The sequence below is a fragment of the Silurus aristotelis genome (genome assembly GCF_946808225.1).
Source record: "Silurus aristotelis genome assembly, chromosome: 17".
NCBI classification, from domain to species: Eukaryota; Metazoa; Chordata; class Actinopteri; order Siluriformes; family Siluridae; genus Silurus; species Silurus aristotelis.
This window is the reverse complement of record NC_139590.1, coordinates 15,640,472-15,664,204: the sequence shown is the minus strand read 5'-3', so window position 1 is coordinate 15,664,204 and position 23,733 is coordinate 15,640,472. Positions and strand designations below refer to the sequence as shown.

Sequence of the window (23,733 nt, the reverse complement as noted above, 5' to 3'; positions counted from 1 at the left end):
ATGAGAGCAGAATATTTTTGTGAATTTGTAAAGATTAAACATTCATTCATCCATTCATTAATTTTCTCCCGCTTATCCGTAATTTGGGTCGCGGGGGCAGCAGTCTAAGCAGACCCCCGCCTTCGACTGCTGCCCAATCCTCACAGCACCGTCCCTTACGGTCCCTCCTGCAGGTGGTGAGCCCATGGGAAGAAAGATTAAACAATGAAGACAATTTTTCACAGTCTTCATTGATCATTCTTTCTAAGGGTGCCAGTGCAGGGCACTTAATTTTTTTCATTGTTAACTTACGTTTTATGTATAACGAATTAAAATATCTCCCCTACTCCCCCCTAGTGTACAGTATATTCATAGAAAACAATCCAATTGGTATTGCATACCGTCAAATTAGAAACAAATAAAACACAGCGTCTACTACAGTTAGAAGCAGTTTGGAGTGTAATGTCTTGGACATTGATTTTACTCAGTACATAGCAGTTATCTCATTGACTTTCTTTTCTTCTAATCTCTATTCTTAATCATCATGAATACTGTATTGTAAGGCCTTTGAGCCTCCTTTTTGAGCAGTCCAACTTCAAACAAAACACCAAATGGTGGTAAACCACCATTTAACCTTATCTATTATATCTGTTTTGGGGTTTTGTGTGTAGCCATAGAAACAGTGATTTATTTTTTTTAGATTAAAGAGATAAAAAGAGTAGAGTAGAATCTCCAAGTCATCATCTTGTAATTAGCATAATTCTGACATGAGGTGAATTTGTGTGTGCCGTGGGTGTAGATCTCTGAGTGCTTCTGCTTTGAGGGATTAAGGGTACAATTTAACACATTTTGGACCTCCCACAAGCTCTCTCTCTCTCTCTCTCTCTCTCTCTCTCTCTCTCTCTCTCTCTTTCTCTCTTTCTTTCTTTCTTTTGTGCTATCTCTCGCCAATATTGATTCCTAGATGCTCAGCCCACCAGCATGTGTTATTGTATGTTACAAGGCAGTTCCCATCAGTGTGGGGACATATTCAGTCCGCCCCAGGTAGCATTCCTTATCCTGTTAAAGGTCCCTACTTTTCCCAGCAAAGTGGGTGATCTTTCAGTTCAGAGCTCTGAGTCAAAGTTGATTTAATCTGCTGAGCCAAGAGTCTAGCAGCATGGCTGCAAAACGCATGCAGAGCAAACAAAGTAGGGAGATTAGATTTCTGGAGCTAAACACGAGACACTGATACTCACTGGGTGGCACCAACATCTTTTAGTGCAGTTCCAGCTCTGTATGAATCAAAGCATGGAAAACTATTAAAAAAATTTCATGGTTAAACAGTCTCAGTGCTGAAAAGTTATTAGGATGTGTCTTTTCTGAACATGGGAATCCTCTTTGACCTTTCCTGCTTTGTTAGTAAATACTGGACGTGATCCAGAGTGTCTGATGTTTGGCAGATTACATAATAATAATAATACATCTGGAAATTGTGGGTTTGTTTTCAGAAAGATTTAGCCTTCTTTGCAGGGTCATAATGAAAAATGTCGGTTCGCAGATGAATTTCTGAACTGTTAATGCACCATGAAGTGATGTCAAAATTTTTACGAATTGTAAAAATGTTTTAAACAAAAAAGAAGTTTTGACAGATTGGTAAGGGTCAAATGCATTGTTCTTTTGACTGGCATGCCTGATTTAAATCTCGGATATAATAAGCCAAAAATGTACTGCAATACTTGTCAAGAAAGTCATAACTTTTCAGCTATTCTGGAATAATGAAGCATAACTATATTACTGTAACAATAAAAAAATATACTGGCATAACAATAGATTTCTTACTTAGTATACCAGTGTAGCAGTATGTGTGTGTGTATATATATATATATATATATATATATATATATATATATATATATATATATATATATATATATATATATATATATATATATATATATATATATGACTTGCATTAACAGTATAACAGTGTTGCAATGCAGCTAAAAATATCTATCTATTAGGGGTGTAACGGTAAATGTATGTGTACAGAAACTTTGCTGTTACATGGGCTTTCGGTACATGCAATCCTTTTTACGATCGGAACAAAGTTGAAATCGGAGTTCCCTCAGGAACGTATTAAGTGGTCAGGAACCACAAGTTTGTTTAGTCTCCGTCTGCACTTTGAGCACATTTTTTTAATATGCCAGGGGTATAAAAAATAAACTAGAGTTAGTGCAGAGTTAGTGTGTTACTGTGGCTACTCACTTCGTACCGGAAATACGATTTGCGATGGTGCATATGATTTGCGATAGCTAGCCACTTCCTGGTTAGCGGCTAATGCTAGCGGTATGGATTGTTAAGCATTTTATGTCAAGAAGTTCTATTGAAGAGAGAAAATCCTGACAATTCCACATATGAATGAAAGAGGGATGAAAGTAATAAAGACATTTGTTAAAGTTTTCTAAAATAAGCAGAACAGTTAAGCAGACAATATCTTTATAAAATGCAAAATCAAATGTAAAACACACACACACACACACACACACACACACACACACACACACACACACACACACACACACACCAAATGTAAAACACACACACACACACACCCACACACACACACACACACACACAGACAAACAGGGTCTAACAAATGTAAACTATTTATTAAATTGTATTTAATCAATTTAATTTATGCTAGTTTAATTAATGACTCAATTTAATCAATATAATAAAAAGTGTATTGCATTAATTAGATTCATAAAATTTTATTTTTATTTTATAATAATATAATATTTTGTATATTATTTAACCAACCAGGCATTTTGTTTAATTGTTTTAAAAATGTAAACTGTTCAAATGTTGTTCACAAATGTTAATATTAAACTGCGTTAATAAAAAATGACAAGCTATTTTATGTTTTGCATTTCTTCTCCCAAACCGTAACGGAATTGTACTGAACCGTGACTTATAAACCATTGATTTTTGTGTACCGTTACACCCCTAATATCTAGAAACTTATATAGAAAAGTTATTTGCATAACACATTTGCAATTTATCATATTTGTTTTTAGTTGTTTTAAGTCAGTTTGCTGCAGACTTTGTGATAATCCGTAAAAAACCAAAAAAATACGATTTCTCTGTGATTATTTTTTGTAGGTAACAAACCTGATTTATATCCCATATGCGGACTGACATACTGTATTTCTGGTAAAGAAAACTATAGCTAAACTTTAGTACAGGTAAATAAAGTCATAACTATCCTGAATTACTAGTATAACAAATCTTGGCTATATATATATATATATATATATATATATATATATATATATATATATATATATATATATATATATATATATATATATATATATATATATATATATATATATATTGGTGAAGAAAGTAATTTTACAAGGTAGTAACTGTGCTATTAGAGGTTAACAACTTTATTTCAATTTTATTTTATTTGGACAACCCTATCAACAATGGACTTTGCGGATTTACAAAATTAAATAAACTGCGACTATAAATTTCAGTGGCTCTTAAACTCCTTGAGATAGTATGAGGAAGAAACCTTGAGAAAAATCAAACCCAAAAGAGAATCCTTACTCAATTTGGTCAGGAAATGTCAGTTCCAGACCACGGGCCCCCTCTGCAGAGTTAAAATTCCGCAGGCAGCCATCCACACATAATGCCCGCTCCACAGAGCCTCGAACACCCACGCAATCAATACCGTGGTGCCCCACACATCCCCGCAGTGCACATGCGGTACAACAACACTGCAGGCAGTCCCAATAGGAAGCACACGCCACTTGAAGACACTGGGCTCCTAATCCCTTCCCATGTCTCTCCAGATGAAGCGCACTTGCTTACCAAAGTAATTAATATTGAGACTTTCCTATCCACTACAATTATATAGTTCCATCATTGTTGTGGTTATCAACTGTTCAGTGATTGGCAATTGAAAAAAAAACTATGGTGCTACATAAAACAACATAGAGCTACATCACATAACATAGAGCTACATAACAGAACACAGAGCTACATAACAGAACACAAAACTAAGGACTAAAGTAAGTGTCCTCGCCCCATAAAGTGCATCGTGTGCAACCAAACAAAAAACAGTGCAAACAGACAACACAAGACAGTGTGGGACAGATACATGAAACACAAAAAAGTGCAGAACAGTAAACATACTGTATAATATGATATACAGTGCAAAAAAAAACTATTATCAAGAGTGTACTTGTAAACATGAACACAATTTTTTTGTGCAAAAACAGCAAGAGTCAAGTCAAATTTATTTCTGTAGCGCTTTTCACAACAGACTTTGTCTTAAAGCAGCTTTGCAGAATTTAACAGTCAAGCTGATTGGTGTGTATTTATCACTGATGAACAGCCATTATGACTGTGGCAAGGAAAAACTCCCTAAGATGTTATGAAGAAGAAACCTTGAGGTGACCAGACACAAAAGGGGAACCCATCCTCATTTGAGAAGCAATCGAGAGGGGAAAAGACAGCATGTAAACAGTATAATATGGTTAAATATAATATGGGTGGTGCTGAATATGGATGTGTATGAATTGAAATTATATTGAGTGTGTGTTCAGTTCAGGTGGTAACAGTTCAGTAACACACAGTTTCGTGTATGTATGTGTGAGTTGTGTAGAGTTGTGTTCAAGAGCCTGATGGCTTAAGAAAAAAATCTGGATGTAAGGGCCAAATGCTTCGGAACCTCTTTCCTGAAGGTAGGAGAGTGAAGAGTGTGTGTGTGTAAGGGTTGTGTGGGGTTGTCCTCCATGCTGTGCGTCCACCATGCTGTTTTAGTTGCAGATGCAATGTGTAAATGTCCATGATAGAGGGGAGAGCGACTCTGATGATCTTCTCAGCTGTCCTCACAAACCTCTGTAGGGTCTTGCGATCCAAACAACGGTTGGCAGTTCCCAAACCAGGCAGTGATCCAGCTGCCCAGGATGCTCTCAGTAGTCCCTCTGTAGAACATAGTTATAATGGTGGGATGGAGATGGACTTTCCTCTGCCTTCTCAAGAAGTAGAAGCGCTGCTGGGCTTTCTTGGTGATGGAGTTGGTGTTGAGTGACCAGGTGAAGTTCTCTGCCAGATGAACGGCAAGGTATTTGGATCTATCCAAGGATTCATGTATGATCAGTGGAAATGGCCGCTCTGTGCTCTCCTAAAGTCAACAGCCATCTCTTTGGTTTTGTCAACGTTCAGAGACAGGTTGTTGGCTCTACACCAGGCTGTTAACTGTTTCACCTCATCTCTGTATGCTGACTCGTCCTTCTTGCTCATAAACCCACCACAGTCGTGTCATCGGCGAACATGCTGGAGATGCTGTTCCCGATCCAGACTGACTGAGGTCTCCCATTCAGGAAGTCCAGGATCTAGTTGCAGAGGGAAGTATTCAGGCCCAGTAGGGTCAGCTTCTCAATCCGGTGCTATGGGATGATTGTGTTAAATGCTGAACTGAAGTCTATGAACAGCATTCGTACATAGGTGTCCTTATTGTCCAAGTGGGTGAGGGCCGGATGGAGGGTCGTGGACATGGCATAGTTCCTGGAACGGTTTGGAGGATACATGAACTGCATGGGGTCCAGTGAAGGTGGTAGCTGGGTCTTGATGTGCCTCTCGAACACTTCATTACAATGGGTGTGAGTGCGACGGGACAATAGTCATTGAGACAGGAGACTGTAGACTTTTTTGGCACGGGGATGATGGTCATTGTCTTATCGCTATAGGAACAACGGCGCTGCTCAGGGAGATGTTGACAACCTATGCTGGTTTCCCTGTATATAAAATCATAACTGTACTTATGATTAAAACATTTTATAAACATTATAATTAGAACACTGCATATGTATAAGTAAGCATTCTATGATACAGACATACACACATTAGAAAATTGTCATCTGTTACTTACTGGTACAACCACTTTCCTATGATGCTTGACCACACCACACCGTCTTATCATAATATTATTAAAATACATATCATCTTAGTCAGCTAAGTAAAACAACGTTGCACAAGTACACCATTTCTGTACCAATCATTTTTTTTACCATGCAAAATATTTAAATAATTAAAACACTCAGTATTGTATAAGCAGGACATTGCCATATTGTTGCAATGTCACATTTCAGGGGTGTTTATAATAAGCAGATTTCACAGTTATAGTGCTAATTGCTCCCTATCTGGAGTTACAGCTTATAAAAAAATTTTGTTAAGTGTTATGATGTGCTTTTAACAGGCTTAGTCTGGAAAAAACAAGTTTTATTTAAGCAACCACAGATGGTATTTACAAATTCATATATGGACAAAAGTATTGGGATAAATGTGGTTGGAAAAGTGTTACCACAAATTTGGAGGCAGACAAATGTAGAGCTCTGATCTCATTCTTATTAAACACTTTTGGGATAAACTTGAACACTGTTGGCCTCCTCACCCTACATCAGTACCTGGCTTTACTAAAGCTCTTGTCGCTGAAGGAACACAAATCTCTACAAGCACACTGTTAAATCTAGTAAAACACCCTCCCAGAAGGGTGGAAGGGTGTCATTATAACAGCAAAACGACGCTAAATATAAAATTGGATGTTCAAAAAGCACATAAATATCTTTTGCCCATAGAGTGTATTTTATATAGTTCATGCAGGGATGTAGATAAGAGCTGCCTCATAATTCCTATTTCTTGCTTTTATGTTACTCCAATATTATGTAGGAACCTGTGGAAACCTTTTCTTCTTAGCAGTGGGTTTCAGGTCCTTTGAATGAAAGATGTTGGTCTCCCCCTTTTGGCTATGAAGATCACTGCAAGGAATTTGTATAACATATATTTTGAGTTGTAATTATGTTCTTGTTAAACTTGCTTAATTTATATCTAACCTACAATACTTCATACCAGTGTTTAGTAACATAAAATCACTATTACTAAAAATTGTTTTATTAAAAAAAAAAAAATGTAAATGCATATTTAGATCTTGATGAGAAAAATTCTATCTTGATGAGGTTTGCATGTAGTCATAATGATTGCTTTTGCATCTTAATCATTTTTCAGTACTTATCTGATTGCTTTATCCTTGTATGTATCTACTGTAAACAAGGCATAATATACACTATATAGACAAATGTGTTAGAACAAATGAATTTTCCAGTCATATGTGGTTCTTTTTAAACTGTTAGAACTTTGGATACACACGATTGTACTTTGGATGCGGTAGAATTATATTTTCCTTTCACTTAAACTAAGAAACCTGTTCCAGCATGACAATGCCCTGTGCACAAGCAAACCACACGTAGATATGGTTAACATCGGTGGGATATGGTTTATATGAGCAAAATGGTTTAGCTTGTATATGGTTGATATGAGCAAAATATCTCCACAACCACACCCCAAAATCTAGTGGAACATCTTCCCAGAAAGGTGGAGATCATTGTAAGGGCAAATTGGTACTAAATGTGAAATACAATGCTCAAAAAAGCACTTTTGGTCAGGTGTCAAAAAAATTATAGTGTAGTTCCCATAAATGATCTGTTATAAATGTGAGGTGTTCTTAACCTCAAATGGCAAAGTAGTTATGGCCATAATCATCCATAATGTGGTCTACCTGTTTCTATCCAAAGGTCAGAAATAAATAATGTTGTTTATTTCACCAGCATGACTCCCTCAGCATGACTCCCTCAGTCTTCTAGAATGTTAGTCATTCTATGTTTCCTAATAGAAGATCCCCTTGTCTTTGAGTGATAACCAAACATTACCAACATGATATTAACCTTGTGAACTGCACAAATCATGTGTTTACAATAGAGCAAGGATGCTTCCTGCTGCTGATCTTTTATTGGTGATTTTAATTCATCAAGCACTGCTTGTACACAGTTTTATACTTGATCTACTCTTAAAGGAATTGTCTTATATTCAATAGGCAGAACAGAATGCCTCCTACATATTATACTATGTGACATGTAAAAATAATAATCGCACTAAGAATAATGAATATTATTTGTAATGGATCAAAGGACAGTTATCTTTGGTGATGGTACATACAAGTGTTGCAAACTTAGATAAAAGAATAGATCTAAATTGGCGAGAGAAATGCATCTAAGTGGGCAGGTACAGGAGCAGTCAGAATTGGTTGAATTGATTTGTGTTCTGTCTGATACAAAGTCACTTTTTTCCTTCCATCATATTCGCTTCATATGAAATGGAATGAGGTTGCGTGTGTGTGTGTGTGTGTGTGTGTGTGTGTGTGTGTGTGTGTGTGTGTGTGTGTGTGTGTGTGTGTGTGTGTGTGTGTGCGTACGCTTTCTGAGGTCGTCTCATTGACAGTACTGGTAAAAGAAAAAAGCCTTTCTGTAGATCAAACTGTCATGTCAGGAATGTAAGCACACAGCTCCACAAAAACACACACACACACACACACACACACACACACACACACACACACACACACACACACACACACACACACACACACACAAAGACACACACATATACTCACACACACTGCTTTTTCTGCATCCTTCTAATGCTCATTGGTTGATCAGAGTTACCATGGAGACATAATTTGTTAAGGTTTTTATGCCACATAATTGCCTTTTGTCAGTTTGTTTGTTTGATCATTGCTTTCTGCTCATCTCTGATTACAGCAGCACTTTTAGAATTGTACTCATTGGCACTATAATGATAACAACAATATCAGAACTCGTATGCAGTTTTATCTGCTGTTTAGTTTGATTTGGATTCAAAGAGCATAGAATTTGGCTGGGTTTTTTTTTTTGGTCTTCTGTAATTGAAATTGTTATTTTGTTCATTTTTTTATGTAGTCATTTATATATTTAGTTGTACACAGCAGCACTGGCATAGTAAATTTGACATTTGCCAAATAAATAGATTTCTTATTAAAGTGGAACCCCATCATTAATTACACTATGCGAACAAAATTGGGACACCCGACTTTTTCAGTTGCATGTGGTCCTTCCTTAAACTGTTACCACAAAGTTAGAGGCACATAACTGTACAGGATGTCTCTGGATGTGGTACCATTACATTTGCCCCTCAATTGAACCAAAAGACCCAGACCGGTTATTGAATAACAGTGACAGTGATGAGATGGTTTACATGGTTTACAATCAAATTGGATTAATTGGAAAGCCGAATGCACCCCAGGCCCCCCTCACCCTATATCAGTACCTTTTTTAACGCCCTTGTAATTGAATGAGCACACATTTTTACAACCACACAATAAAGGCATTTTAAAATACTCACATTAAGAGTGGTCATTGATAACTTTGGGCATCACTACTAAGGGTGAGTCTCAGTGACAGGCAGCCAATCAACATTCAGATCTGGAAAAAAATAGCACTGATCTCCGAGGTTACGCTCAATTGAAAATTTCAGTAATGCTCTAGATAATGGGAATGCATTTGTCACCATGCACACCTTAAATAACAGCCACATGCACAATCTGGTCTCTGCGTTGGCCTACACTTGTTGATTTATTTTGCAATTAATTGCAAGTCACTTAATTAGATTGCAATCTGTACCTCTGTGATCTTTTGATCAGTTTGTTTCACATGTTGTGCAGCCATAATCAGTTTGCACACAATGTACACACAAATACACAACAAGAGATTTTATGTGTTCTGTTATGTGTTAAGTGTTGATTTCTTTTCCACAGAAAAGTGCCAGCTAAAACAAGTTCAAAACTAGAATCAATGAAAACACACCCAAAGTCAAAGGTATTTCTATAGCTGTTAATAAAACTGCATCTGTATACTTGTGCTTTGTTCACTCCCAGTTGGTGAGGCCAGAAACCTGATTCCCATGGACCCTAATGGTCTCTCAGACCCATATGTGAAGCTCAAGCTGATTCCTGATCCCAAGAATGAGACCAAACAGAAGACACGGACCATCCGCTCTTCTCTCAACCCCACATGGAATGAATCCTTCACATTGTGAGTTTCATGTATAGATTTGGATGTTTAAACTATGGCATGTGTAATGAGATTTTGATTGTGGTATATGTGTGTGTTTGCATTTAGTAAGCTAAAGGCCACAGATAAGGATCGTCGGCTGTCAGTAGAAGTATGGGACTGGGACAGGACCACCAGGAATGATTTCATGGGCTCCTTGTCATTTGGAGTCTCAGAACTGTTTAAGGCACCAGTGTGTGGCTGGTAAGTGTGCATTATCCTGTGTGTATAACCTCACTTATGTAAAAGCAACGACGCTGTAGGACTGCCAGGCAGCCATGACTGACCCCTTAAGCAAGATGCTCATTCTGCGCTTATTGAGGTTCAGCCTCACTTATATACACTGTCTATCTAATAAATGGAAATGCCATTTCATAACAACTAATTATATAGTTTGTTTTGCTAATGATCCTTTGTATATTTATGAGCTCAACTACTTATTGATCATATCCTCATTATACTTCTTAAAGATCAGCGTCTCTTCAAATATCCATACCTGTAGATAACCTACTGTTAGACCAATTTGTACTTACATTCATTATCCAGGTAGACAATACTGCACATGCTGATTTCCATAATTGGACATGCTTTATTTTATTATAACCGCTGTAAGGGTGTTTTTTGTTCCTCCAAATGTTTTTCCAAGTCAAAACCTCAAAGGTCATTTTCTGAGTGGTATTGCTTTGTGTTACAAACATTTACAAATCACTGTTAGATTGAGTTTGAATGCCAGTGATGTGTCAGCCATGCATTTACTCGAGTGCAAAAGTGCGTTGTTCCAATTAAGTCTATTTTGTAAGTCTGACTCAGAGTGAAATTTTTACTTTTGATTGAATTTGTTTGCACATATTTAAAACAAAGCAAACAAAGGCAATAATAATAATAATAATAATAATAATGATAATAATAATAGTCAAGTCAAGTCAAGTCAAGTTTATTTGTATAGCGCTAATAATAATAATGATAAATGCAATCTCCTACCTATAATAAATAACATGTCCACTGTAGTCAGATCAAACTGCAGCCCTAGTGCATAAAATTATACTGGATAATGCAGGATCTTTCTGTTTTAAATGAGTAATTGCTGTGTCCACACAGAGCAAACCCAACATACTCTGCTTAAACAGAATACATATTTCCTTTATCTTTTGGGGGAATAACATCATTGCTTTCCCCCTGTGTATCGGATCAGATTTATTCCAACTACTATTTATTGTATCAGTCTAAAAAAAAAACATCACTGTAATCACTTTTTACTGTGTCTGGAGCACCCATGTGTCTGTGTAATTTTTAGATCTGTTGGTAACAGCTTGTGACATTTGTTTAAGTTTCTTTGATAAACCAGAATGGGTCCCCTGACATGCTTTTTGATACAGAGAAGCAATACAAAGAATAAAGTTTCAGCCTCATCCTGTTTTTAGCTTCATTGAACTCACGAGGAGTGGGGAGTAGTAGCTCAGTGGTTAAGGTGCTGGTTTACTGATCGGAAGGTCGGGGGTTCAAGCCCTGGTATCGCCAAGCTGCCACTCTTTGGCCCTTAACCCTCTGTGCTTCAGGGGCGCCCTATCATGGCTGACCCTGCGCTCTGACCCCAGCTTCCGAGCAAGCTGGGATATGCGAAGAACGAATTTGACTGTGCTGTAATGTATATGTGACAAATAAAGGCTATTCTTCTTCATGAAATCCTGAATAATGAACATATTTAACTGGATCAGGTGCTTTCTGGATCTTTGAAAGTGCCTTATTACAACTGGACATGTCTGTGATGAGAAAATAATAAATCACAAATCAAAATGTTAAAATAAATCATTTTTTATTTTGTGCACATTTTATTATTATTATTATTATTATTATTATTATTATTAATAATAATAATAATAATAATAATAATAATAATAATAATAATTCAATTCTATTCAATTCTTTTTTATTTGTATAGCGCTTTTAACAATGAACATTGTCTCAAAGCAGCTTTACACAGATAATGCAGTGATTAAAAATGAATATGTTCTTTATGAGTAAGTTTGTCCCTGATGAGTGAGCCGGTGGCGACTGGCGACTGTGGCAAGGAAAAACTTCCCGAGATGGCATAAGGAAGAAACCTTGAGAGGAACCAGACTCAAGAGGGAACCCATCCTCATCTGGGTTACACCGAATGTCCATTTGTGGCGGGTATACAATGTTGCGGGGTACAGTGATGATGATCAAAAGCGAAGTGTATTTCTGAGTCAGTGTAGGAGACTGTTGACAACAACTACAGTCCAATCCAGGCAGGCCTGGATGAAGTGGGAAGATCCACGGGGGGGAGAGGGGCAGGAACAGTGGTCACTGGAGCCTCAGGAGCATGTTTAACTCGACCGAGAGAGAGAGAGAGAGAGAGAGAGAGAGAGAGAGAGAGAGAGAGAGAGAGAGAAGAGAGAGAGAGAGAGAGAGAGAAGAGGGTGACAGGAAGAGAAGGATATGGATTATTAAGTGTACCTATTGTTGCATGAGAGTTAAAGTCACTGTGCAGTTTGGACTCCGGCAAGACTTGCTATGGCAGCATAACTAAAAGGGAGAACCAGAAGGCAACACAGACATGAGGGATCTCTGGGATAAGAGACGGCCCACCACACCACCATCAACAAACCTGAGTGAACACGTGAATGTGAGGGGACGACAGCGTACAAATATCCCAGTTCACCAAACACTCTATATCAATGTTCCCTACAGATCTGAGCCTTTACCTGAGAAAAAATCTACTGATTAAAGGCTTGACTGAATAAATATGTTTTCAACCTCGACTTGAACACTGAGACTGTGTCTGAGTTCCGAACACTGGTTGGAAGGCTGTTCCATAACTGCGGGGCTTTATAAGAGAAAGATCTGCCCCCTGCTGTAATCTTCATTATTGGAGGAACCAACAGATAGCCAGCACCTTTTGATCTAAGTAGGCGTGGAGGATCATACTGGTACAGAAGTTCACTCAGATACGGTGGTGCGAGACCATTAAGTGCTTTATATGTCAGTAGTAGAATTTTATAATCAATGCGAGATTTGATTGGAAGCCAGTGTAGACTGATTAATACAGGGGTGATGTGGTCATATTTCCTAGATCTAGTGACGACTCTTGCTGCTGCATTCTGAACTAACTGAAGCTTATTTATGCACCTACTCGCACACCCAGACAGTAAAGCGTTACAGTAGTCTAATCTAGAAGTAACAAAAGCATGAACTAGTTTTTCTGCATCCTGTAGCGACATCATATTTCTCATTTTAGCAATCACTTGGCAATAGCGGTTATTATTCAGAAATCCTTATCAATCAAACTAAGCTCTAACAGACAAAATATGGACTGGTGTATGGTTTGTGGACACCTGACTATTACATTTCTGTTTTTTTTTTTTGAACATCTCAATCCACAGTAAGTCTCCATTTGCTGTCTCCTCCACCTGCCTGGAAAAAGGTTCCATTAGATTTTGGAGACTTTGCTTATGAAGATTTTTCTCGTTCAGCTACAAGGGTGTTAGTAAAGTCAGGTACTGATGTAGGGTGAGGAGGCCTGGGGTGCAGTCAGCGTTCCCATTCATCCCAGAGGCGTTCAGTAGGGTTGAGGTCAGAGCTCTACAGCAGGCATCTCAAGATCTTTCACTCCAACCCATGTAAATCATATCTTCATGGTGCTTGCTGTTTGCACAGGAGAAATATACAGTTCATAATTAGTTACCATTGACAGGCATAACAGATAAAGTTTACTGTTACACTTTTGTAATAACAGCCTAGGTATTCATTTCCTTAGTTGCAGAACTAGCGCTTTTCTGGCACTAAATGTTAAATTTGATTAGAATGTGAATCTGTATGTCATTAAAAAAACTCCTAATAAACAATACAATCTAAATCAAAGTTTAAAACAAATTCCGTTCTCTGTTTGTTTCAGTGGACAAAGTTTCACTTGTTTGTCTTCCTCCTTTTAGCTCAGTCAAATAAGTATAATGTGTTATTGTTTATTCCATCTTTTTCCCCACAGATGAGTTGCCTAAGATTTTCTTTTACTTTTATTGAATTATTATCATCTGAAGGAATACTTAGGCTCCTCGACTCTTGACTATGACTAGGTTGCCATGACGACAGGAAGTGCAAAGAGGGGTTTAACTCTGCAAGTCATTATAAAACTAGGGCCTGCTTATCTTTAAGGCTTCTATACAAGGTTGTTTATGAGCCAAAAGGCTACAACCTTGATGTCTGGCACCAAGATAGAATAATGAGATAGAAAACCAGACAGTAAATTGTGCACACCTTGGTGTTAAAATTTGTTTATCTTAAATAAATAAATACATACCTAAATAAATAATTTTCTTAGCAACATGTACTGCTGATCCTAAAGTGTCTGCCTGATTCCTGAAAAGCATTTAGCCAGCTATCTCCCAATCATCTTATTTTCAAATTTTGGAATGTACTGTATAATCATTTCTTTATTTTTCCATCTATATTCATGCTCATTAATAACTCATTTTCGCATAGGCTTGACCCTGCTCAACTTTCCCCCTGAAGGCTCTACTCAAATTCCTTATATAACTTACATCTTTCAGCTGTCACATTTATCTTTAATGTTGCACTTATTACATCATCAAAGAGGAAAATATTAACACTGGTAATTTTCGTTTTTTATAACTTGACTTGCTTTGTTTTTATGAAATGCTGTCAGTATATCTGCACATCTGGGGTTTCACACATTAGATTGTGATAATATTGAAAGTACAGGTCCTGAGGGATAAAGTACAACTGTTTAAACATGCACCACATCATCACATCGTTAGATTTAGTGTTTATACAATTGATGTATAAGCCATTGTGTGCAGTGTGCAAGGCTGCATTCTTACTACTTAGTTACATTTTCCTAGTCTAAATTATGTTTCTTGGTTGCTTGGTGCAATTTGGTTGTGCATCTAAATTCTCTGAAGCTGTCTAAATAATCCCGATTGCCAGGCATGATTACATGTACGTTTCCAAATTGGACTTACATTTTTATTTTTTTTTCTTTGATCGTACCAAAAGAAGGGTTTTGCTTAACCCACACACATTATCCAAAGGTTGCTACAAGGGTTGACAAGGTTTAAACAAGAGATTAAGGATAAGGTGTAACCCATGGAGTACCTCAAGGATGAGTTTTAGGGTCCTTTATTTTCTAAACCATATCATTGTCAGACATGTTTTCAACTGCATTGTTAGTGAGGCTTATAAATTAACAATTAATCATCAATATTTTTATTCCGAGAGACTTGACTGAACGAAGCAGATGATGGTCCAAGGCCTTGCTCCTAGGACCAACAGTGGCAGCTTGGTTTAAACTTGCAAACATTTAATGTTGAAGTCATAAACACTAAGCCACCACTTTTACTGCATTAAAAGAGATGTACTGTATCTGGACTAGTTTACTCCTGTATACACTACACTGAAAATGTGGACATATCTGTGCACATTACAAAAAAAAACCTATTAAGAGCATACATTTGATTGTTAAATAAATATATAAGCGAGAAATTATTTCTTATATTGAGGTAATATTTTATCTATATTGTAAGCAAACAAGCCTCTTGAGTTGTTATAGTCCATCTATATATACATGGGTCTGCTGTTTATCTCAGAATAGTTTACAGATTACAAAGCCTTAATGCTGCAGGCTTTAGTACACCAGTGCTTAAAGTCCTTATCTGTTGTAACGAGCTGGCACTGGTATAACAACCCTACTCTAAGAGAACACTTTAGTCTGATAATGTGCTCTTATGAAGGACCAAGTCAAGTGTGTGTGCTTGTGGGTTTTTTTTGCACCAGGTTTGTGTGTACATGTGTGTGTGTGTGTGTGTGTGTGTGTGTGTGTATGTATGTGTGTGTGTGTGTGTGTGTGTGTGTGTGTGTGTGTGTGTGTGTGCAATTGAGTGTGCATGAAAGAGATTGCGCTCAAAAGATGTTTTATTTTCACAGTTTTCAGTGGCCGAGATAAATTATTTACATTTACATCATTTGGCAGATGCTCTCCTCCAGAGGGTGTTACATTTTTATTTCATTTATACATCTTAGCAGTTGAGGTTTAGGGGCCTTGCTCAGGGAAGCAACAGTGGCTGATAAAAAAAAAAAAAAAAAAAAAAACACTGATTAACTAGTTCCCCTTGTCTCTTTAACTGTTACTTATTCCAAATCACTTAAAGTATTATTAATAAAAAAATCATGTTTACAGTCCAGCTGGATCATATTTATTGGATTTAAATTACAATAGTTTGTGGACACGTGACACATGGGTGATAGTAGTGTGTAGATGTACAGTAGGGTAAATAGGTTTACAATTCCCTACCTATTGTGATCTATGGCTGAGAGAATTTGGCTTGTGTTTTCTCATGTCATGGCTGTTCCTAGTCACACCAAAAACTATGTAAAATATCAAGGGGCACGTGTTTATTGCATATAACTGTGCTAAACAAATATTTGACAAAGATATGTATAACTACATGTGTGTTGTGTTTGCAATTGTTTGATATTTATTATGACAATGTATCACAGCCCCCATTTTTTTGGCAGATTTTTAACAAGGTGCCCTATTATCGTGTTATATTAAAACTATATTGTAATGTTGCAGTATTATTTAAATGCATTTGTGCATATTGTTCCTCTTTTTTCAAAATAAATAATAATGGTGCTTTATAATTATGCTCAGGACATTACCATAACTAATGGTAGGGCACTAAGCCACATGGTATATAGATGAATAATAAATGAATTATATCGTAGTACTTATTGCTAGCAGCAAAGTGATTCTGTATAAGAATTTCATGTATAAACATAGTGCACTGCCATGTCTCTCGGTTAATTTATTCATTAAACATTAAAAGCAGAATTGTAAATACATTTGTAGTGAGTTGCTTTGAATAAGCAGATTTGGCAAATGAGTAAGTGTAAATGGTAATATAAAAACTCTCTCTCTCTTTCTCTAGGTACAAGATGCTGAACCAGGAGGAAGGTGAATATTATAATGTGCCGATTCCTGATGTGGATGACATTAACTGGGAACTCAGGCAGAAGTTTGAGGTAAGAGCAGATTTACTCCAATTAGACTTCTGTATGTAATGCCAATTCATTTTCATGGCATACGCAACATATCCAATCATGTTTGAATTTTTTGCTAATAATATTGCTTTGTAATACCAATATATTGTATTGGTCCCAGACATTTTATAAATTGTAAGCAAACAGCTGTGCTTTCAGACTATATTGTATAAAACTTAGGTCACAACTTGTCCACACATTAAATAAATCTTGTCACTTTTACTGTACCAGGAAGAAAAAAGCACATATATTATTTAAAGTACTACATATTTACAGTAAAGCACTGTACTGTCCTACATACTATATGCAAATACATGCAATTAATGGACAAACATTTGTGGATACCTCTCCTTAAGATTTGTATGTCCTTTTTGAACATCACATTTCACATTGAGTCTTCTGGGAAGATTTTGGAGTGTGCTTTTTCGAGATTTCTGCTTATTCAACCACAGGTTGCCACCTCCAGCTCCACCTACTATTTTTACTCAATGCCACTGTCACCAGTAACAGCGGGCATTTTGCAACAGCCAATGTCTTTAAACCATACAACATAGCAGGTCTCACCACGGCCCTATAAACTTTCTCTTTCACTCTTGCAGATACACTTCTATTAAAAATCACTTTTGCCACTCTTCTCCACCCACTCCTTCACCTTCCTGCACTCTTTTCTTCACTTCTCTAATGCACTCTCCCTTACTTTTAACTTTTGACCCCAGGTACCTGAACTCCTCCACCTCTTCTACCTGTACCACTCCACTTCCCTCTCTCACCCACATGACCTTCACTCCCCTTCTTTCCAGCACGTACCTTTACCTATACAGGGTCTTCTCAACCTGCTCTCCACTTTCACCACAAATCACAATATCATCCGCAAACATCATAGTCCATAAAGACTCCTGTTTGAACTCTGTCAACCTGTCCATCACCACTGCAAACAAGAAAGGGCTCAGAGCCGATCCTTGATGCAGTCCAACCTCCACCTTAAACCAGTCTGTCGTTCCTACTGCACACTTCACTGCTGTCACACTGTCCTCATACATGTCCTGCACCAACCTTACATACTTCTCTGACACACCTGATTCCTCATTCCTCTGACACGCCTGATTCCTCACACATATATATATATATATATATATATATATATATATATATATATATATATATATATATATATATATATATATATATATATATATACACACACACACACACACACACATGTGCATCTCAATAAATTAGAATATTATTAAATAGTAATTAAATAAAAAAAGTAAAACTCATTATATTAATCATGGGGGAAGACTGCTGACTTGACAGTTGTCCAGAAGATGATCATTGACACCCTGCACATGGAGGGTAAGACACAAAAGGTGTATCCAGCACATTAATGGAAAGTTCAATGGAAGGAAAAAATGTGGTAGAAAAAGGTGAAAAGCCCATTCAAGGATTTGTGGGAGATTCACAAAGAGTGGACTGCAGCTGGAGTCAGCGTTTTGAGAGCCCCCATGCACAGACGTATCCATGGGCTACAACTGACGCACACCTTGTGTCAAGCCACTCCTGAACCAGAGACAATGTCAGAGGTGTTTTAGCTGGGCAAAGGACAAAAAGGTCTGGACTGTTGCTCAGTAGGCCAAAGTCATTTTTTCAGATGAAAGGAAAGAAAATGTTGCATTTAATTTGAAAATCAAGGTCCCAGAGTCTGGAAGAAGAGAGGAGAGGCACAGAATCCAAGTTGCTTGAGGTCCAGTGTAAAGTTTGCACAGTCAGTGGTGGTTTGGGGAGTCGTGTCATCTGCTGGTTTTGGTCCACTGTGTTTTATCAAGTCCAAGGTCAGCATAGCCGTCTACCAGAAAGTTTTAAAGCTTTCTTTGCTGACCAGCTTTATGGAGATGCTGATATTATTTTCCAGCAGGATTTGGCACCTGCCCACACTGGCAAAAGCACCAAAAGTTGGTTAAATGACCATGGTTTTGGTTTGCTTGACTGGCCAGCAAACTCACCAGACCTGAAACCCATAGAGAATCTATTGGATGTTGACAAGAATAAAATGAGAAACAAGAGACCAAAAATTGCAGATGAGCTGAAGGCCACTGTCAAAGAAACCTGGGCTTCCATACCACCTCAGCAGTGCCACAGACTGATCACCTCAAATCAAATCAAATAAAAAAAATTTATTTGTCACTTACACATACATACAGTGTACGACATGCAGTGTAATGCTTTTTTACGACTGTCCGGCATGAGGGAATAGAATGGGTTGAAAAAAATAAAACAAAGAAAAAGAAGGCAGATAAATAAAGTATAAAAACTATATAAAAATAAGAATATATAAAGATATAAAGATATATATATACAGTGAGGAAAATAAGTATTTGAACACCCTGCTATTTTGCAAGTTCTCCCACTTAGAAATCATGGAGGGGTCTGAAATTGTCATCGTAGGTGCATGCCCACTGTGAGAGACATAATCTAAAAAAAAAAATTCAGAAATCACAATATATGATTTTGTAACTATTTATTTGTATGATACAGCTGCAAATAAGTATTTGAACACCTGAGAAAGTCAATGTTAATATTTGGTACAGTAGCCTTTGTTTGCAGTTACAGAGGTCAAACGTTTCCTGTAGTTTTTCACCAGGTTTGCACACACTGCAGGAGGGATTTTGGCCCACTCCTCCACACAGATCTTCTCTAGATCAGTCAGGTTTCTGGCCTGTCGCTGAGAAACACGGAGTTTGAGCTCCCTCCAAAGATTCTCTACTGGGTTTAGGTCTGGAGACTGGCTAGGCCACACCTGAACCTTGATATGCTTCTTACAGAGCCACTCCTTGGTTATCCTGGCTGTGTGCTTCGAGTCATTGTCATGTTGAAAGACCCAGCCTCGACCCATCCTCAATGCTCTAACTGAGGGAAGGAGGTTGTTCCCCAAAATCTCACAATACATGGCCCCGGTCATCCTCTCCTTAATACAGTGCAGTCGCCCTGCCCCATGTGCAGAAAAACACCCCCAAAGCATGATGCTACCACCCCCATGCTTCACAGTAGGGATGGTGTTCTTGGGATGGTACTCATCATTCTTCTTCCTCCAAACACATTTGGTGGAACTATGACCCAAAAGTTATATTTTGGTCTCAACTGACCACATGACTTTCTCCCATGACTCCTCTGGATCATCCAAATAGTCATTGGCAAACTTAAGACGTGCCTGGACATGTACTGGTTTAAGCAGGGGAACCTTCCGTGCCATGCATGATTTCAAACCATGACGTCTTAGTGTATTACCAACAGTAACCTTGGAAACGGTGGTCCCAGCTCTTTTCAGGTCATTGACCAGCTCCTCCCGTGTAGTTCTGGGCTGATTTTTCACCTTCCTTAGGATCATTGAGACCCCACGAGGTGAGATCTTGCATGGAGCCCCAGTCCGAGTGAGATTGACAGTCATGTTTAGCTTCTTCCATTTTCTAATGATTGCTCCAACACTTTTTTCACCAAGCTGCTTGGCAATTTCCCCGTAGCCCTTTCCAGCCTTGTGGAGGTGCACAATTTTGTCTCTAGTGTCTTTGGACAGCTCTTTGGTCTTGGCCATGTTAGTAGTTGGATTCTTACTGATTGTATGGGGTGGACAGGTGTCTTTATGCAGCTAACAACCTCAAACAGGTGCATCTAATTTAGGATAATAAATGTAGTGGAGGTGGACATTTTAAAGACAGACTAACAGGTCTTTGAGGGTCAGAATTCTAGCTGATAGACAGGTGTTCAAATACTTATTTGCAGCTGTATCATACAAATAAATAGTTTTAAAATCATACATTGTGATTTCTGTATTTTTTTTTTTAGATTATGTCTCTCACAGTGGACATGCATCTACCATGACAATTTCAGACCACTCCATGATTTCTAAGTGGGAGAACTTGCAAAATAGCAGGGTGTTCAAATACTTATTTTCCTCACTGTATATATACAGTTAAACAGTAAACAACAGTAAACAATTTAAGCATGGTTTTTGATTGTCCATAAAGTGTCCGTGTGCGGTATGGTGTGGTATAAAGTGTCCATAAGTGTCCGTGTGCAATATGGTAAGGTGTAAAGTGTCCATAAGTGTCCGTGTGCAATATGGTAAGGTGTAAAGTGTCCGTGTGGTGTGGTATAAAAATATAAAATGTAAAGTGCACTGTGCTGTGCGAGTCCAGTGTCTAAAGTGTCATAGCACGAAAAGTGAGATATGTGCAGGGAAGAAAGGTCTGATGATGCAGAGAGTGGGCCAGTTTTTTAGATCCTGGGTGTTTCCTGGTTTAAACTCCGAATGGCCTGCGGGAAGAAGCTCCTCCTCATTCTCTCTGTGTTCGCTTTTAGGGAGCGGAAGCGTTTCCCTGAACGCAACAAAGAAAAGAGTCCATTGTTGGGATGGCTGAGGTCCTTCACAATCTTCCTAGCTATGGTCCGGCACCGCGTGCTGTAGATGTCCTGCAGGTTAGGGAGCTCGGTGTGGATGGTACGTTCAGCTGAACGCACCACCCTCTGGAGGGCTCGTCTGTCCTGCATGGTGCTGTTCCCGAACCAGGAAGTGATGCTACCCATCAGAACCCTCTCAATGGTGCAGGTGTAGAAAGTCTTTAGCACCTGAGAGGGAAGTTTAAAGTCCCTTAAGCGTCTCAGATGGTACAGACGCTGCCGGCCCTTTTTCACCAGGGTGTTGATGTGACAGGACCAAGACAGGTCCTGTGTGATGTGAACACCTAGGTACCGGAAACTGTTTACTCTCTCCACTGGGGTCCTGTTGATGTTTAGAGGTTGGTATGACCGCTCCTGCTTCGTGCTGAAGTCTACGATCAACTCCTTAGTCTTGCTGACGTTCAGGAGAAGGTTGTTCTCCTGGCACCATCTCTCCAGGTTTTTAGCCTCCTGTAGGTAGGCCGTCTCATCATTGTTGGAGATCAGGCCCACCAAAACAGTGTCGTCAGCAAACTTGATGATGGTTGTGGAGTTGGAAGTGGCCACACAGTCATATGTGTACAGTGAGTACAGCAGGGGGGCTCAGAACACAACCCTGGGGCGCTCCAGTGCTGAGGGTGAGGGTGGATGAAGTGTGTTTTCCCACCCGTACAGCTTATGGTCTGTCTGTCAGGAAGTTAGAGATCCAATGGCACAGCGTTTGGTGTCAAAGTCCCAGGACCTCCAACTTAGAGGTGAGTGTGGAGGGAATTATGGTGCTAAATGCTGAACTGTAGTCCACAAACAGCATCTTTGTATAATTCCTATTTCTTTGGTCCAGGTGGCTCATTGTAGTGTGGAGGAGATGTGCAATGGCGTACTCAGTGGAACGGTTCTGACGGTACGCGAACTGTAGTGGGTCCAGTGTGTGTGGTAGTGATGCAGTGATGAAGTCTCTAACCAGTCTTTTAAAGCACTTCATCACTACTGAGGTCAAGGCTACAGGGCGGTAGTCGTTAAGGCAGGTGGGCTGGGGTTTCTTCGGGACAGGAACAATGGTGGACTGTTTGAAACTTGAGGGGACAACGGACTGTTCCAGTGAGAGGTTGAATATCTCAGTGAACACCAGTGCTAGCTGGTCAGCGCAGGCTTTCAGAACCCGATCTGTGATGCCATCTGGTCCTGCTGCCTTCCTGGTATTCACTCTCTTGAATGCCCTCCTTACGTCATGCTCCGAGATGATTTACCTCTCCGGCTCTCTTGGCGTGCAAGCTGGTTGTGACGCTAGCGCCGCTGACATGGTTAGCTGCAGCCTCAAAACGAGCGTAAAATGTGTTCAGCTCGTCTGCCAGAGAAGCATCTGCAATCACCATTCTAGAAGATGGTGTTCTATAGTCCGTGATTGTTTTTAGTCCCTGCCACAGGCTCCTAGAGCCACCATGTTGGAACTGTGACTCTAGTTTCCTCCCGTAGTGCTGCTTTGCATCCTTCACCGCTCTGCGAACACTGTAAGATGCAGCCTTGTACTCATCCATGTCCCCGGTGGCAATACCCGTGTTGTAGGCAGCGAAGTGGGATTTCAGAGCGTCGCGGATGGTTTTATTCACCCACGGCTTCTGGTTGGGAAACGTTCTGATGGTGTTTTTTTGCACTGTATGATCCGCTAGTTTCCCAATGAATCCCACAACCGCTGCCGTAAACATGTTGCCGTCATCAGAGCTGTGCCAGAACATGTCCCAGTCTGCGTCATCCAAAGCGTCCTGCAGAGCGGCCACCGATTGGTCAGTCCAGCGCGCGACCTCCCTCTGAACCGGAGCTTCCTGTTTCAGCCTTTGATTGTAAACAGGCATGAGGAAGATGGTGCATGGTCCAATTTCCCAAATGGTGGACGTGATTATGCCTTGTAGCTGTTCTTGAATGGTGTGTAGCAGTGGTCCAGTGTCCTTTCGCCCCTGGTGGGGCAGGTGATGTGCTGATGAAAGTTCGGTAGTGCGCGCTTGAGGTTGGCACTGTTGAAATCTCCTACCACAATGAGCGCAGCGTCCCGATGCTGTGTTTGGTGAAGAGTTAGTGTCTCATGTAAATCCCATACTGCAGTGTCCGTGTCCGCTTGAGGTGGAATATAAACGGCACTGACTATGACCGAGCTGAATTCCCGAGGTAGACAAAAGGGCTGACATTTGATGGTTAGTAGTTCCAGATTCGTGTGCAGGAGCGTGAAAGAGGAACGATGCTTGCGCTGTCGCACCAGTGGTTGTTCACCATCAGA

At 39.2% G+C, this 23,733-nt stretch overlaps 2 protein-coding genes across 4 annotated transcripts in view; one reads left to right on the top strand and one right to left on the bottom strand.

Annotated features, from left to right (window-relative positions):
* Nucleotides 1-23,733, bottom strand: part of LOC310739668 (protein HID1-like) — a 484,702-nt gene that overhangs the window by 272,201 nt on the left and 188,768 nt on the right. The window lies entirely within an intron of this gene.
* Nucleotides 1-23,733, top strand: part of prkcab (protein kinase C, alpha, b) — a 169,829-nt gene that overhangs the window by 121,576 nt on the left and 24,520 nt on the right. For both annotated transcript variants that reach the window (XM_083565842.1, XM_083565843.1), the window contains exons 6-8: nt 9,779-9,935; nt 10,023-10,157; nt 16,919-17,012. In XM_083565842.1, coding sequence (XP_083421968.1) covers nt 9,779-9,935; nt 10,023-10,157; nt 16,919-17,012 — 386 coding nt within the window. The remainder of the gene's footprint in view (nt 1-9,778; nt 9,936-10,022; nt 10,158-16,918; nt 17,013-23,733) is intronic.